Source organism: Varroa destructor, unplaced genomic scaffold (genome assembly GCF_002443255.2).
Source record: "Varroa destructor unplaced genomic scaffold, Vdes_3.0 BEIS01000002.1, whole genome shotgun sequence".
Classification (NCBI taxonomy): Eukaryota; Metazoa; Arthropoda; class Arachnida; order Mesostigmata; family Varroidae; genus Varroa; species Varroa destructor.
The window spans coordinates 33,831,953-33,850,948 of NW_019211455.1; the positions used below are offsets into that span (position 1 = coordinate 33,831,953).

Below are 18,996 nucleotides of genomic sequence, written 5' to 3' on the forward strand. Positions count from 1 at the left end.
AAACCACCTGTCACAATTTTTCGCCTAGAAACAATAATGGGCCTGCCGACTTGAGAAATAGCTGAAAATCATCGATGAAAATGGCCCACACCTAATTGGCTAATGTTATTTGCAAATATAACAAATACTTGCTTCAATTTTGGCTTAAAAACGGTCAATACTCTTTCGATCAACCCAATATTTCTTAAACGAAATCTCAGGATACCCTATAACAGTACCTGAAGTCGGGCCGCGTCCACGACATACAAAGACACGACATCGATATTAAAGTACCAACTAGTTAGTCTAGCACTCGGCTTTTTCCATCGTGATTTCACATCTAAAATCATAAGACTTCACTACTAATGCCGGTGCCACGATAGCGCGCGCGACAGCAGCGCTCTACTATAAAGGACAAGAAAAAATAAGAAACGGCGAAAAACATACAAATGCGCCAACAGTTTTAGATCCGCTACAACGCCTCCGTGACCATGTTAGTCACTGCTGCTGCTGATGATAAAGCTAGAAACTGAATCGTTCGAACACCGTGATAGCTACAGAACTCATAATGAACATGTTGCTATGCGAATTGGGAAAAGAAGACAGGCAATAAAGTGACTTCAATTATGCAAATTGCAGGGGTTACACAGCAGCGACAACGGACTGTCAGCCCACTACCGACGGTTGTGTGGTAAGGCAAATGAATATCATACATAGCAACAACGACAAAAACAACAATGCAGTTCGTAGTTATGCCGATAGCTACAATACTGTTACGACACCCCCCACCCCCCATGCTTGTTTCATCGTTACTATTATCATCGCCATCATCACAATCATCGTGACTGTCCTATTCCGGGACGATAGTGATAAGGACGCTGCTATAATCTATTGCCGTTGTTGGCATTGCCATTCTGCTTCTACTGAAGGAAACATGAAAAGCAGCAGCGCCTGGCACGGTTTCGGCCGTGGGATTTGTTCAAAGTTCCCTCGAAGCGAAAAAGAGAAGCGAAGTAAAACGAGCTCATGAAATAGACCTAGCCAGTTACAGCTTACGCCGATGCCACTGTATCGTTATCTATTATACTGAAATAACTTCCAAGAATGACAACGATCTTGTGCACGTCCAACTAGAAGAATTCTACTAATTCATGTCAAGGTTAAGGTTAACCTGATGAACACCTGCTCCTAATGAGGTATACCGCAACTTTAAGTCTAGCAACCGGTCATTTTCAATCACAAAGTCCAAACATCAAAACCAAAACCTAAATCGCCGCATACAGAGATGCCTGACACTGAGAATACCTGATATTTTAAGTGCTACATTAGACAAAGGACCACATGAACATGGTTAGACTTCTATAAAGATTACATGCACTGTAGTAGCGCCTCATTCGACATCACAACGTGGTAATCTGAGAATATATAACCGTAATATAATCAGATGCAACATAAAACAAATTGCACGTACGCTTCCATACAAAAAAAAAAACTCAAGTGGACCTAAACAACATTTGCGTGCTAGCGTACATGTAGCGCCAAATAGCGCATTATATTACAATGAAAAAAACGTGAAGCTCATATATATATATATATATATATATATATATATACACACACACATATAAAAAAGAATAAAAAGTAAAATATGTACATAAATTTATTCTACCTGCATCTTACTCCCCGACTGTATCTGCGTCCGTACATTTTGCTTCTGCGGCATACACTACAACCCTCTCCTTTACAGTCCGTCTCTCTCTGTCCTTCTCTCTCTTTTCCAATATATATATATATATATATATATATATATATATATATATATATATATATAAATGCGAGTAACGCCGCACATCGGTCAGACTCTAGAGAAACGATATATCCAAAACAGGGTCACATCCTATTATAAACAGTCAACCGCTATCGAGCATAACACATACGTGTACAGGCAAACACACACACACACCCAGGACAGACACAGACACAGATCGTTCACCGTGCAACAAGCACACATTCATGATACCCATGGTTGTAGAAGTGCTCGAAATATTACTCTACCAGCACACTCTCTTCCGTTCTACGCCTATGAGAAGTTAAACTGAACGGTGCATCAAATAGAGAACAAAAAATAGAGACCGCGTTCTGGTTTTACGGATTTTGTTATGGTTTTTTTGAGTAGTCGCGGGACGGGGTAGATGTATAATAGTTCAATCTATGTAGCATTGTAAAACCGCCCCTTGCCCACAAGAGAGACTATCGTCGGACTAATTCAGAAAAATGCGGCTGATTCTATAAGATAATCTTGGCACTTTCCTTAACGAGAAAGACTTTGAAGTACCCACAATCACATCGACATCCTTGTAAAAGTAGATTTTAGAAAATAAAACTACGACACTGGTGATAGCGTACTGTTTTCCTCCTAATTAACGAAGATAGGCAGATTTTAGGTCAAATTGACAACAACTATTTAATCGCATATCAAATAAGAAAGTATCTAGGTATACGTTAATTGATTAGTAGTTTCAAATAGTATTCAGTAGCAAAATAATCAAGCAGATTGGATGAACACATTTAACAGACAGACGAATTTTTTTGGTAAAACGTATTGCGCGCTAGACTGTGTGACGTTTCTTAAGGTTTTGAATCAAAAGCTGACGGTGTAGTGTCAGTATTCATTTGTACTAACTAAATAGTAAGTTGAGCAATCGGTAATCGAAAAGTTGATATTCTCTGCATCCTACAACTATTTATTGCCCAAACGTCCGAGGGCAAATGCAACTGAGAAAAGGCACGTACGGATGTATCACTTCACAGCTAACTTAACAGACCAATCTAACACCACAAATTAGATAATAAGATTAACCAAATAAACATATTATGCTTTTCTTATCAAAGTTAAGTTATCTAAAAAGAATATGATGCATCATGCTAACGAGGACAAAATCTTTGAAGAAAGTGCATGAGACACTGTATCGGTTCGACATAAGGCTTGTGCCGTGTCCATGCAAAAACATATTAACAGCCGACGTAGCCACAGACAAAAAGCATAGCAAAAAAAAAGAGCTACACTCATAAATCGCTGACAATGCTGTACACAGATCGGCTCTGTCGGCCCTTAGAAACGGTTGTTTTCGTCCTCGTCACTCCATATACACAATCTCGATGGACAGGATACAGTATGAGCTACGCTGGGAGCGGGAGCAGCTTTTGTTTGTGGGGTATTGAAATCGAGTATACTAGTTCTTAGTAAATATTTAGGTGCGCTACCCTTCCCCAAAAGCAGCTTAGCTGGACGGAAACCACAAAGGCCTTTACTGCTGCAAGCATGCCACCCCTGCTGTCTTTGAAATAGACACTTTTTCTGTTCGACCCTAAAATGGGCCTGCCGCATCGTAGAGCATAATTTTTAGGAGCTTCAGGGCAGCTCTCCTGATTTGATCGAGTGAAGCTGGTTTTTCTTAAGTGCGCATTGAGTAGGCAATGTACCTTTCCTATGATCCAGCGGTCTGAAACAACGCTTGGCGACAATGCCGGATGTAAGACTTGATCATCTCAATGCGAGTCTACAGCATAACGTGCTCGAATGTCTATTATATGATATCGGGCTCAATGTAGAGAACGCTATAAAGAGATTTGATTGTCCCGAATCTCTTACGTATATCCAATTTACTAAAAAGTACGAAAGCTAATCGACATTGTTTTATTTCTTTTATAGGACGCCTGGGTTTCTCTAAAAGTAAATGTACCAAATCACAAATTTTGACCCGTTAGAAGACTGCTGACAAACACAACATAAAAGAATCAAGAGTACTAATAATATTAACTTTAAGCATTTTTAGGCAAATGTCATACGCAACTGATTATAAGCTATATAACGTATGGTTATAACTATATTTGCTCGCAAATGGGTCCCGAAAATGAAGCATGGCTTAATCGCTATAGTCGGTTGGAGCTCGCTTAAGAAGTGCCAACTTCCATTGCTTTTTTATCGATAGCAACTCTTTTATGATCTTCATTGATAATCTTCTAGCGATTTGCAATACATAATGTATTGTTACGATCTATAGTTAAACTAGAGAATGCGTTTTTGAGGCCTTTTGGTGCTCAGTGTAGGATAACCATATAAGCTAGTAAACCAAATCCGGTAGTAAACAAACATCCATAAGATAGCACAGTCGTTCGAGGAATTACTGAATTCTAAATAAATCGATAGATCAAATCCTTCGATACGATAGAACTTTAGTTTGTTAAAAACATTCACGCATGCCTAATGTCATATTACGTCTAACTAGTCTCACAAATCCCAACCTTAAAGCACATCTGAGTACCGAATTTCCAAAATTACCATTAAAACGTATTGCATGGCATTTTTAGTGTCGCTATGAAATTGATTTTATGTGTAATTTGTACGATATATAAATACTATAGTGACTGTTAAAAAATTAGCGGATAAAATGAACACGTGATTCGAACGGTCCGGTTTGGCAGTCATTGGCTGATGGAGCAATATTTGCATTCATCGTTTTGTGGCCATTACAATGGCTAATCCCTGTAATGCCTAGGTAGAATTAAAATGCAAATCTTTATTCAATTATCAATTCTTCCCTGTAGCGCTGATAAATATAGAAAGAGTAAGGAATAAAAGGTAGGGTTTACTGTATTGTAGAAGTTCTGTATGTCCACGTACACATGCCTAGCACGGCGGGCAACTATTACGATCTTTCAGAAGTCTAAAACTGCCCTCAGGTTAGCTGGGCAAGAAAGAATTGTTGCTATCAACAAACCAAGGTCAGCGTATAACCAGTTTAAACTAAAGTGGGCTGCTCCTTCAGTTTGACAGCTCTTGAAAATGTCTCTCTGGTCGATTCGAACGAATGCCAATGATATACGATAGCAATAGTAATAACGAAGTTAATGTCAGTATTTCTAATCACATGCAGCTAACTGTTCAAGGTGGTATCAGGTAGTAAGTTGCTCATCATTTTGCAGCAGTTTCAGTTATTTCCTGTTCGAAGACTTTTCGCTCGTTCGCAGTGAAGATTATTTTTGCCATCCGTGAATATATTTAGCTGTAGTCAACACACTTTGTTCGGATGATGACCTATATGTCCTAATTGTTGTCGGTAGAATTCGAGGATGAATTTTTTCACACGTTTTTGCTTCACGTGCTAACAGTTTTCCTCATGCATAAGCTCCTTCTTAGAATATATACAAACAACAGTACTTAATACTTATAATGCTAGTATATAATGTTTATGATACAAATATGCAATATACATACGCAACAATGTATAGCACCTATTGTTTAATACTAACACCCGAGCTAATAAATATCCGTAGAATTTCGCATGTTGCATATATATATATAGACCATTTTGGCATACAGGTTAGGCTTTCCGGTATTCTAAAAGTGAACGATAAGTTGATCAATAGATACCATTGGAGTCGTCGTGTTTACTAGTGCGTCGTAGAAGTCCTAGTGAGCACTCATAATCTGGTCATCGCCACTTCGTTTCATTTGGCTTAGTTGTCGCATTTAGCCGATATCATCAATGACATTAGGGCGCGATATTATATGCTGGTGCGCTTGTGTTAGTTACCCTTCTAAAATGGCTTCGTAGGTCCTTGTGGCCGTGCTACGAAGCCTCCTTTAGGCCGGCCACCTTTTTTATCCAATCCAAATGTTGCAAAAAACACCTGGCCCTTAAGACCAGCTGTACGCCTTACTACCAGCAACTAGTAAGCACGACGATAAATGTACATGTTATATTTAATGGGGACGGGGGGGGGGGGGGGTTATAATACTAACGGTTTACAAAATAAGCATGTATATAGAAAAAAGGAAACAATGGACTGAACCCGCAAAGAAGTGCCTTCTACGTTAGCAATGAATGACCGGACGCTATGCAGTTGGCCACATCGGTTTACTCAAACAAACGGAGGTGGAAAGAAAAGCATAGTGAATAACAAACAACTTTAACGTTGTGTTATTCCGCTTTAACAAGATCGCTATAGTAATCATCTGACTTATGTAAGTGAAGGAACTGGTAGTGGCTAATGATGAGAGTCGAGCCGTATTGAATGCACACCTGCATTCGCTGCACAGCTGATGGCAACAAAAGCGCTGATCCAAATTGGCATTGCCTGTCTAAGCCGTACCGTCAACATCAATATTTAATCCTCGTGCAACTATAGACGGCATGGAAAAAGAGGTTTAGCCAAAGATAAAGACAAGCACAATTAATAGAATACTTTTTTGAACAGCCTTTAGCCTACCATAAGCCTGTTGCTATTCGACAAATTAATAAAGAAGTAGTAGTTACACAATTGCTCGGAGACCCTCCTCGCGTTTTTTTTTAAAATTTTTGTAGGGTGATCAGTAAGATCACTTTTGGCCCACGGTTACACTGTGGATTGCAAAAGAATCGATGAAAAACTGAAGGCCGATATCCGCTTTCAAGGAAGCACCCTTTCAATAAGGCTATATAATCAGATACCTAGAAAATACTCAGCGCCATGCTTTAGATATAATCATATTGTTTTACATTCCTAATGTACACTTAATATTGGTTAGTCGAAAAAGATAAAGGTATGTATAAATTTTTAAACCGGAAATGAAGCAGATATTTTTTTTTTACATTTAATAACAGTATTAGCAAACTAAATACGCGCTGATCGATGACCTTCTGCCATTTTTTCGGTAACACTATAATTGCATTACTGTAGAACTTCGGTGGTTTCTGGGAGAAAAATTATTATAAGTAATTTCTGCATTCCTTCATTGAATTAAACGAACACAATTATGGGAGTCCTACAAAGATTGAAATAGATGATGGTGCAAAGTTCGGGCTGTACGGCAGAAGCATTAAAATTTCCCATTCAAGTTCTTTCAATTTCTATCTGGTAGATGAAGATGTGAGCGGTTTGACATTTTTATGGTAAAAGACGACGCCTTTTTTTGTTCAGTAATTCTGGTCGATTCTTTTCAACAGCTTGTCGTGATCTTGCTAGTTTCTGATCAATTCGATCAGTCGATCGTTTCGCTGAGCGGCAGTAACTCATAATGCGTCCTTTTCCGCCTTAGTCTCGGCTTTGCCACCGACTGTGAAGCATATGTCTTCTTATTTGCACATTATTGTCTCGTGTGATACAGTTTTTATCACCTGCAATCAACTGCTTTTGAAATAAGTCGATCTCGTTGCATTTCTGAAGAATTTCACAGGTAAAAATGCGATCGAGTAAATTATTTTGCATCAAGCCTTGTGGCACCCAAACATGGAGCTTTTTTTTTTTTTTTTTTATAGCCGGCTCTCTTCAAACGGTTTAAAATTGTCTGGTAGTAAACGTTTAGTTCCTTAGCGATAGTATGACTACTCACATATTGGTCTTACTCAACTTAAGCAATAATTTCACCAGCTTTTTCCGTAATTGGTGAGCATCACGAGGAACATCTTCCATATCAAATGTTCCAGACGGTATTATGTTTGGGCCGTTTTTTCCGATAACGCCTTTTGACCATAAACAGCACAATTTTTTTTATGGACTTGAGCAACATTTGTGCTTTTATCACAATAAAATAGTAAACTATCATGAAATTTCACTCTTCTTCAAGACGCTCTATCTTAAGTTTGAATAAATGCATTCCAACAATTTTAGCACATCTACTACTGCCAAATCTCAGCTTTCAAATGGCACCAACGCGACGCGAGTCGTATTACCTGATATATTTAAAGCCATCTAGCTAGAAAAACGGGCAACACTTTTTCGACAATCCAATATAGACCATAATTGTCTCTGAAAAAAGTAACGTCCAGTTGTGTAACAGCAAATGTGAAAAGGAGCAGTAGATAGTATGGGTGTTTTCAATGCTGTTACCTTCCTCACAATCTATCATTTCACATCATGATATATGGAGAGGCAAAAAACATTAAACTGAGCATATTGCTATAAACAATTTATTCTTTGACATGACTTGAATCGCCTTTCCGTTGTTCGACCCCTGCTTAGAAGATGCTCGACCTAAACAGAACTATGGACCACCACAGGTTGGAGATACTATGGCGCTTCTAAAAGTTTCAGTCGGATTATCTCGGAGCCAACTACGGAGTTATCGCTTTCATTCTTTCTCATTCCAGTGACCATGCGTTGTAACATGCAGTAATATTATATTATCTCCGCCAGTCGTATTACCTCGCATGACATGAAGCAAAGTCGATACCTTTCGGCCAACGAAGCAAGTTTGCCCGCCGTATAAAAGACAATTCGTTCATCATCATTTTTTCTTATGTCCAACTGAGAGACAGTTTTTCTAATAACGTCTGAAGCATGTACGGAACGTAAACTTTGGAACATTTGCTTAATATACAAATCGGCCCACTTGTTTTAAGTTTTAGGCAGTTGCTCGTGTTCCCAATAGCAATGGTGTCGCAATAGTTTAATTCACGATGTACCCGGTTTACCGACATGCGACCGTTATATAAAAAAACATGTACATTTTAATGAACAAAGTACTGTATCTGTATAATCAAATTAAGAAATTACTATAATTATGAAATTAAAAAATAGAGTTAAATATTTTGTTGTTAATAGCTCATTCTATGCTAAAGCTATGTCCTGCACGCCACAGAGAAAAGCAGTTGCCGTTTTTTGTTAATATAGGCATCCAGTTTGAACTTTAAAAAAAAATTGTTCTCTCAAAAAACACCGAGCGGTCAGCCAGAAAACTGCCAACCAAGTATTTTTTGAAGCTAAAATACACGATTTTCTGAGGTCAATGAGCCACAGGGGAAGAGAGAGGAGAGCTTCAAGCAAAGATAACAAAAGGTATTTGGGGGGCAGATGAATAACTGATTTTGCAACAGCAAAAAAAATTTCAGTGGTGGTGTTTTTTAAATGGGGTGAGTGAAAATACTTCTAAACTAATATTTGTATAAATTATGTAAAGAAGTGCTGTTAGCAGTTACGGCAATAAATAGCAAAGTAGAAGGTCTACCAAGGCGTTTTGTTTTAAGAAAACGTTTTTGCGAGATTTATGATTTTTATTTTCCATGTATATAAAATTATTATATAATAACAATAGTGATCGCTCCCGCCAGCAGTCTTTGTTAAGAATTACATATAAACAAAGAAGCAAGAGAATACAATAACAGCAAGTACCAGTTCTTACCGTGCGCAGACAGCAATCAACGATTAACAATGTGAACGGATACCACAGCAGGTGGAAAAATTTCCGATCAATTACAAGTGCTTAGAGTACACAGTAGATTATGAGTAAAATCGCGTAACGAATCGCCTATAGATAATATATAGATTGATGACATAAATGAGTAATAATAAATGCAACGTAAGCGTAGTGTACTCGCAAAGACTAGCTTCATTTTCTTGCTCTTTACATATAAGTTCATATAAGTTCTACTAAACGCCGCTGCGTATAACTGTGCACTACGTATTATTAATTTCGTTTAATAGAATTTTTATCGGTGAAGATTACAGAGCAATAAAGTGTGATCTGAAACGTCGGTTTATTTTAAAAGATATAAAGAAATCGTTACAATAAGCGCTTAATTCATCCGCTTCAGAAATATGCATAATAATTACTTGCTTTTTCTGCATAATGATACGGGAAAGAGCTTGAAACCGGTAAATAAAGCCGTTCCTTCATGCAACATGATGTCTAAACTCTTAATAACAGAAATGAAGTCAACAGAAGAAACAAATATTTCTTTCGCAACGCTCTAATTTGACGAGACACAAATAATTCTCTTTCGCTAATCAATTAATAGTTGCTCATATACTGGTACGGCATACGACCTAGCTAGTTTTAAATGAAATTACATTTCGTTTGCTTTGCGGGCATGTCACAACAAACATGCGAGATTCAGCGGTACTAATGTTCATATCACTACGCAGTATGAAACAGGAATTTGCAGGAATCTAGTTAAGGGCTCTGTTAATATATCGCAAAATAATCGTTGAATGTGTACTAATTTTAAAGCGCACATAGGATTTAGTTGCAACACGTCATTATTTCATACCATACATAAAGGTTTTCGCAGGGACAGTTCTGATACACGCCAATAAGGTGTAACAAACTTTACTCAGGTTTGACCTATTGATTACTTTCACATTTTTACAATGAATCTATTCCTCGCAATTTTCTTGACTTCCAGGAATTTAAAAATGGTGATTACGATCTCCATGATAAAAAAAACGCATGGAATTATTTGTTAAGTACGATAATAAGGCTGTTGTGAATTATAAGCTCCGAAAGCTAAGAAAGCAGCAGCCTTTGAACGTCGTCACTGGAATGACTGGACTATTGAGCAAAAAAATCAAAATTCAAAATGCTTATATTTTTTAACGAAAAATGTCAATTTCCCTGACAACTTGCACTAATTTGTTAAAAACATATGTTTACCTATTTTTTTCCCAAAACAACTATATGCATTGTCGTGCCACTTTGCAATCAAAGCTCCCATCTAAGTGAACACTTCCAGCTAGAAGGGAAGTTTTTCTTAGTAATTAGCAACTTCTTAGCTCTAGTCGATTATGCGTCAGTTCCGGTCAATGCCACAATACAGATTTCGGATTCGGATCTAGTGGGCTCGCAGTTTCCATTCTCTCTGCGCCAATCTATTGACGATTCAGTGGATTGGCGTAGAGAAGAGATTGTTTTCCCATTAAAATATTCTACTTTTGCCAGAAAGATAAGAAGAGAGAAGAGCTTTTGAGGACACATAGCCTTGACCAACTGCTCAAACCTTTTTGTTTTTAAAATGAATGGTCAAGTACTACAAATAAACAGCGGGAAAAAAAATAGTCAAAGGTCAAAAATATGGAGTGAATAATTTCAAGAAGAGGGGTTCCGGGAATCAAATCCGGCCTTGTTTTTTTTTTCTATCATACTGTACCAAATACCCTGTTCGTAGAAAAACCGTTTGTTCCATTTTATTTACTGATTTGGTTTTTCTTTAGTGGGGCCGCTATCTCTCGTCCAATCTAACACAACTCCGAATAATGTTGTTGCGGGTATAGTTATAATAATTTTGTTTGGTGTAGTACATAGAAAAACTTCGTTACGTGCTGAGAGCCAGCTGTTTGATGGAATATCTGACGGCGATACATCACGTAAAAACTCGAAACATAGAGGGGTTTAGTCTAATTCAATCGACAAAGAATCATCTAATGATGTCTCGACATAACTGCCTGGCACCTTTATTGAGATCATTAAAAAAATGAAGCCTTGTCCCGCACATCTGCTGCTTCTAGTGATCATTGTTCGCCTAATTAATCAAGTACACGTTCACCGTATCTAAAGGTGGACTTTCACAAATTCAAATGCCAAAAACTGAATTTTATTATTTTGAAACACAAATATTTGTGCTAACAATGTAAAAGAATAATAACACCAGGACTAAGCCATTATTTTAGAGCTTAGGCAACGCCGTGAAAACGTATTGTTGATTTCGTGTCGATATATCACTCCTGATCTTCTTGACACCCTGTGTGAGGGCCTTAATTTGGGCATGGCCTTCTTTGGTTTCATTAATTTACGGAACTGTCGCTTTCCCGTATGACGTGGTTGATCGCCTACTCTTTGTTCATAATTACGCTGCCATGTTGCAATGGATATTAGTGATTTCCTTTGCTTTGCTATTCAATTCAACATTCAATTTTAGCAAGCTTTGTTGTTTCTCGTTCGCTTAACTTATTTGTCCTGGCTTGTCTGGAGAATGTTTTGCCGACACATGACCTTTCTACTTCGCTGCTTCGCTGAGTAGACATAGTACAAAGCTCAGAAGCAATATGACTGAAGGAGAAAAGTACACACCCAAACAATATATCATCTCGTCATGCTTTTGCTTTTCAGTTTTTTATGAGTTCAATTTTTCAGTCATCTACTGTATTTTTTATCACGTTGTTTTTGTTACGACATTAAGATATAAAACTTCTACTACATTGCTTTGTAGACCCCACTATTAAATTGTATTTACACCATTTCCTAAGTATACATGGAAAGCACCAAATACAGTACTAATTATGGAACGATGGTACTAAAATTAATAGTTTGTTCTCTAGATATTCAACTTGTGATCCAGGTTAGTAAAAGGATGACCGATGATTTGCACCGAAAATAGAATTCCACAACAAATAATACTCTCAATTCGTCGCGGAATGATAATACTTGGTTTTTGTGAAAGCCGTATAAACTCTCCGTTCATGTACTTCATCATACATATCCTGGTAGAGCAAAACTCTACCTCTGATTATTATAGGTCGCCTGATGATTATGCCGTTGTCGATGACAAGTGGTAGAAGCTCAGATCTAGATATGGAGGATAGCGACAGCGCTGACAACAACGATATTAGATGCAAAAGTTCACCAGCAACATCATGTTATTGATGCCAAGTCCATACAGCGGGAAATTCTCATTTATCGGTGGCAAATACAACTCTGCCCTACGACAACAACAGCGGCGACGACAGTAACGATAACAGCGACAATGTATAGTATTAATATTCATTTTAAACAACAAACATTACGTAGCAGTAAGACAGATACAATATTATTGATTCTATAATTGTTGTTGCTGCGCCCGCCACTGACAGGTATTATTGTTGCTACAAAGTGTTTGAGCTTCATGCCTCTACTGTTGCTGCTAACGATGAAACAAAAGCTAAAAATGAAACGACTAAAGGGCAGGACTATAGGCAAAAGGGCTTGATTTCAAGATTAAATAAATATGATAAAATTATAACTAGGATGGAAACATATAAAATTAATAAATGTAGATTACTCAATAATGATGTATTATTCAGTCTAGACAACACTCGTAATGAAAGCTAAATAATACTTTTTCCTAAACTATATATTCATTTTATTACTAACCATTTTCTACATCTAACGGACTATTATCTTATATGTAACGTTATGTGCAACGAACCAACCCTATTTAACCGTAATCTAGGAGTTTTTTGTGCCACGCAAAATACTATGGCAATAACCTCTCCGCGTGGCCATGCTAAACAACAATTGACTGCTAAAGTGGGCGAATATCTGCACAGTTTGGCTCCCCACTGGTCGAAGCTGAAATTTCGAGTCTTATTGCCACGACAAACTAGCTTTTCTGGTAGTGACAACTACCATAGCGAGAATCGAACCTTATACAAACTTCGCTTTCATTAACTAGCTGGCTTAAGAAGATTCGTTTAATTTATTCTCAAGTTACAGAGAAAGTAATCATTAAAAATTAAATATGAATCTCACCAACTTTTGGTTATAGCTGCATGAATATTATTACCGAGTAATTCAAGAATCAAATGACAGCGTCCGTGATGTAATAATGACAGCTATCTAGCATGTGGCGTACATCATCGGTGCGCCAAATTTTTCTGCGTACAAACAATAGTCAGGCTACCAGCGTTAAATATGTCAAAACTCTCAACCTCCTTCTTGCAGGAACAGCATCACCATCATCATCAACGCTACCGTGGTCGTCGTTCAGCAGTCATCACCACCGTCGCATTGTATAATAAGTCGCACTCATCTCTGTCCATCTGTTTTCCTTCGCGAAAGTCAACTGATCATAATTATAATTGCCGTTCCCGAACCAGCACCTATAGTGCTGTCAAATTGTTATTAGTGGCTGCAACTAGCTAAACTTAAGACTAACCTTACGCTCATCCAGTCAAATGAACATCAACATAACGTTGCCATTTAGTGCTTTCGCCGCATAGGTTGAAACAGCAATAACAACAAAATCGTTTGCAAGAATAACATTAGACCCAGAAACCGCCGTTAGCGAACAATAAAAAGGCCGAGCGGGCTTCCACACTGAAATTTAGAGCGTAAAATTATCGGAATAGCCAAGGTAGAACCCCTTCTATGGTTAATACAGAAACGATAAAGGGGACGGATGTCGCTGTCGACAGGAAGGGACGATGCATTAAGCTTCATTTTAATTCTGGTTTTCTTTATAAAATTTTTATATTAAAATTTGCTGTATGAAATCTATAAAAAAAAAAAAAAGAACTCATAGAAGACGACGACGACGTTCTATAATGTGATACGCTAAGACTGCTTGTTGAATGTTATTAGCAAGTTAAAACACTGAGAACAGTCCGATCCTTTAACGGAAATCAGTTTTTTCCTATTCTTTCGATAGAGAAAATAAAATAACTCTAAATTGCAATTTAAAGGTTGAATTCTTCTCGACTTTCTTTTCAGCTGCGAGTATATGGCTGTAATACAATTTTAGTAACGCCTGTCGTAAAAGTATGAACATTATATGAGGTGTGCCATGGACTTTTTTCCCTCAATTGATACTCACACTATCCATGAAGTTTTCCAGAGGATACTACTATGGCTTTGCTATATCTTGCAAAAAACAGGGACGTTTACTAATCTATTTATCCACATAGCATCAATTTACCGCGTCGGCGGTCTGTGAGTAAATCCGCTCTCTTCCCAGTTAAAAAAAAACAGGATCTAGTGAAGACAAACACACTGGTGTTGTCGACGAGAAATAACCAGACAACTAGATTTCAGTAGATCAGGGACAAGCAATGGACGATGAGTCAACACAGTTGGAATACTGTCTTCTTCAACCATTGCTCGAAACGCAAGAACACATCGAGTCAAAGTGACAAGGTAAGATCAAGTACTTTCGGATAATTAACAATACTTAAAATGGAAATGAATGAACATAATAATATACCATAAGGCAATACCGTACGATATGAAAAGGCACGAAAAATATTAATACAAAAGTTTCAACTTTCACCACCAGAGCAATATTTCATCATTTAGTTCTTTGTATTTAAAATATTCTCCTGTATAGGTGAACTACGCATTTTTTTTAACTAGCCGGGTCGTCTTCGTCTTGTTAATGATTAGTGGTGTACACGATTAAAAAAAAAACAGCTTCTCATACTGTTGATCGCGGTAGGCGCCAACGTGTCCCCCCGACCGCCCACGTAGACATACACATTTTCATTTTACTGCCAAAACTATCGTAAAAACAATAACATCAACTTGAATATTCGCAACAAAACAACACCCAAAAACATTAAAAATCGTCATTATCATCATCCTCGTCAACAGCAATCACAATACCGATAGACCTCAGTGCACAATTGTGGCACTTGACACCAATAGTACATTGAAAGAGTAATATATTAAAACCTGCTGTGTCCTGCTGCCAAAGCTGCGGAAGTAGGAAAGAGAAGTTAGGAAATATCAAAAACCAAAGCTTTCTAAAAAGCTGTGACCACGCGCATAAACACATACGGTAATTACTTCACTACTTCGCCAGATAATACGATCACTTGACCTCGCGTTTTCTTAGCACGTTCAGAATTTGTTTTCTTTGATAAGGAAATATTGATATCTGATAAAATCTTGCCTAAGAAAAAGCATATTCGCCCTTTCTTCCACCTTTCTTTGATACTAGTATTCTCCTTTTCATTTCAACTTTAGTTATTTACCTTTTCAAAATACAGACTGTTGTCTAGATCATGGAATCCAATATAAAGAAAATGATTACCTTTTCCCTCACTCGAGTCCGTGTAGGTTTCAGCTAACTACTCCTAAATTAATGCCAACGTAAAATCTGACTACTAAAGGCAACTTCTATCGAGGAGCACCTGCTTTTATATGGCTATATTAGGGCAATTATTAAGTTTGATTAATGAATAGTGTGTACCTCCCACTTGACGATAACCATTCCACGATCTCAGAAGTTCAAGTGAAAAGATTTGAATCGAAAAATAACAGAATGTCATTGGTTAAAATGGCGCATATTTAGTTTAATATTACTATCTTATAATATAACAAAAAACACTTTCTGTCTTTTCTATGGTTTTGCTATTACTTTTTACAAAAGCTCCCCTACAACACATCAAAGTAAACGGAATTTACTCTTTATAGACAGAAACATGTAGGTTTATATTTCGTGAGTCCTAAATTGATTATTCAGAAAGCTGGAGTCGGCAGTTGAATAATTACTTTGCTCAAACGGTAGTAGTTTTTATGTTAAATCGACAAATGTCGCTGAGATCACGTGAAACAACTACAAATACGTAAACGGTTAACTCGAAAGGTGTATAAATCACATTTATCAGCGTTCATAAATACTCACGTATTTCATCATGCAATCAATCCATTTAATTCAATTTAAGCTTAGCTTTTTTTTAACACATATTCATAAATGAAGACTGTAAGGTAAACATTTTTATTGAACTTTGATTTTGACTGCGATATTACGTGTCTAGGTCTTGCTCGTACAACTGTAACTATTTTAAATGCAGCCAGCAAGAATATTAGTGTTAGGCTTCTCGTGATCATATATGGTAAACAACAAAAGTAACAATGACAATTATAGCAAAAACAGCAGGAATAATTGTACCTCGATAAGGGGTGATAAAAATAATAATATAACAGTCTTTCATCGGAAGGAATATCTTCTCTAAGACAGCGCCAAAGTAACCGAAAATAACTGTCACACCATGTATCCTACTAATTTAAAGAGGAGGAAAGTGGTATCCACCTACAACCGATCCAAATACCTATCCTATGCCAGCTTAGCCTTCCGTTTTGAATAAGTTTGATTTGGCCTATTATCGTCACTAGTTGAGATTCAAGTTGCCGTCACTGTTATCCTTATCTCGTAGAGATTTAAGTCCAAAATGAAACAGTAACACATTATACCAGAGCAATAACAAGAGAACAACAATATGTGTTGACAATAACGTTTTAGCGTGGGTCAGAAAAGTGATCTCTGATCTTATTTGCACCACTCATGTGGCGAACTCCAATATAAGGCTGTTTTCCTGCTACAATTTTCAGTCATCATAATATAAATAGCCATTGTGGGTTTATAATGTTGCTGATTCAGAACCTAATAGTTTATTTCGACTTAACCGGAGGCACTGTTATGACTTGCAGTTCCTCACGCTCTTATCTGATGGTAACAATTCTGAGCATAGAAGTGATGCTACCAGGAGAAATAAACCAATATATACTAATAATATCATAAACGAATATCAACGACTTCTGCGGTGTCAGGCGGCCCTGTACTATAGTTCAACTGAAGCGAAAGCAATTGTTGACATCTTTGTATGACATAAGGTTTAAGCTGTTGTTGTTGTCGCTGCTGTTGCTTCTTCTCGTCCACCCAACGCTGCTGTTAAACAACAAGTGGCCAATGTTAACAGCATCAACAAAAGTACCAAATAGAGCAACAAGCACGACTGGCAATACTACTGAAACCACTACTTTAAATTAAATGCTTTTTTCGACTTTTGCGTCCGGAGCCGCCGCTAGACGTTATTACATCAGACAGTTGCCTACTATTGCCACTACCCGTCGCGTAAAACAAAGTAGAAGCAGCAGCAGCATGAAGTAGCCGCGGCACCGTTGCTATCAAATGGCACCAGGAATAGCGTAGCAACAGCAACGACAACCGCAGTGGTGGTGGTGGTTGTAGCGCTAGCCAAGTGAATCGCCATAGTAGAAGCAGCAACCTATTGTTTTACAAATGGGACCATGACGACACTCGCTCACTCACACACAATAACAGCGATGGCGACGACAAGGAGCAGCCGCAACTCAACAACAGCGATAGCCTGCACTACAACAGCGGAAAGCGATGGCAGCAGCAACAACAACCCCTAAAGCAGCTATGGACAATTGCAGAAGGAATAACACGACAACTCTACCGCCACCGACACTACGGGAACCAGCAGCAGCAGCAGCAGCAATGGAATAATTGTCATAGGACTAAACAGTTACTGTCATCGCTGTTGTGTACTTGATGCTAACGACAGTGCCGACGGTAACGAAAAACACGCTTTGAAGTTTTAGACTAGCTTTCGCCATTTGCAGTACCAGCAAAAACGACAACGCTTATATTTGTAGAAAGTTAATTAAGGTCTTTCTGGTTCTAAAACATTGTTCGCTTTAGAAAGAAAGCAGATTAAGCCAGTTCGTTCGGACCAATAATTGCGAAGCCAGCAATTGTTCGAATTTACTCGAACTATGCGGTTAGTCTTAGCTTTACCTAATTACGAGTTTAGAGATGGTACCTTTGATTTTATTTCTTCGCTATAGTGTCGCAGTGATTAATACCCAGTGAACAAGAACAGCACTCGATATAATAATACCCTTGGTAAATCCTTTGCGACCGGTTTGTTAAGCATTAATGGCCTCTCTACAAAAAAAAGTAGTATATTAGAGTAGGCAGGCAATGGCATTTCTTGAAGCACTAATGTTACAATTCTAGATGTTGAGGCGAAGCAAAAGTGCTAAAAAGATTAAAATGTAAGAATTTTTTTACGGCGCGTTTACATGTACGTATGGTAATGATCTGGTTACGGATCTAAACCGTAGCTGCGACACCGGCTAGCGGCAGTAAGAGGGGGTTTCTTCGGAGCGTCGAGCCGCGCGCACTGCTGCTGCCATTACTACACTACTATTGTATTGCTAACTCCCATTGCCGCCAAACACCGCTTCCCATCAACGATTACGCTGGAAGCCGTCGAATATATAGTACACACTACCAACGACGAGCAGCAGCAGCAGCAGCAGTGTTGGTGCCAGCGATGCGCCGTCCACTGGCCTGAGCGCGATTTTTGTCAGAGCGAGGTACCAGAGCCAGAGCTGCCGGATTGGCAAGCACCAGCCACTCAGCTCTGTTTGTCGCCGCCTTGTAGAGCGTAAGCACGCAAACCAGTATACCAAGCAGTTAGAAAGTACACCGCGCCACCTCTTCCGTAATAGGCAGGCGGGGTGGCCCATAGTTCCGATAAGCGAGCGAACTGTGGGATTGTAGCGCGGGATACATCAGCACAACAAGCACTGTTACCAGTGGTGGTAACAGTTAACGCCCAGACTATTTTTATTATCGTGAATCTTATAGGTAAAACGAAAAATTACACATATTAAATGATTGCGACTAATTACATTTGATGTTGGCTGGTAATGCAACGTAATAACCCTGCTTTAATCGTTTTTCAAACACA

The 18,996-nt window shown here is 38.2% G+C and overlaps 1 protein-coding gene across 4 annotated transcripts in view; it reads right to left on the minus strand.

Moving 5' to 3' along the window:
* Nucleotides 1-18,996, minus strand: part of LOC111244933 (uncharacterized) — a 32,309-nt gene that overhangs the window by 11,968 nt on the left and 1,345 nt on the right. Inside the window, exon 1 of one of the 4 annotated variants that reach the window (XM_022792532.2) lies at nucleotides 1,649-1,804. The exons of the other annotated variants lie outside the window; for them this stretch is intronic. Coding sequence (XP_022648267.2) covers nucleotides 1,649-1,702 — 54 coding nt within the window. The 5' untranslated portion in view covers nucleotides 1,703-1,804. Of the gene's footprint in view, nucleotides 1-1,648; nucleotides 1,805-18,996 lie in introns of those variants that run through there. 4 annotated transcript variants of the gene reach the window in all.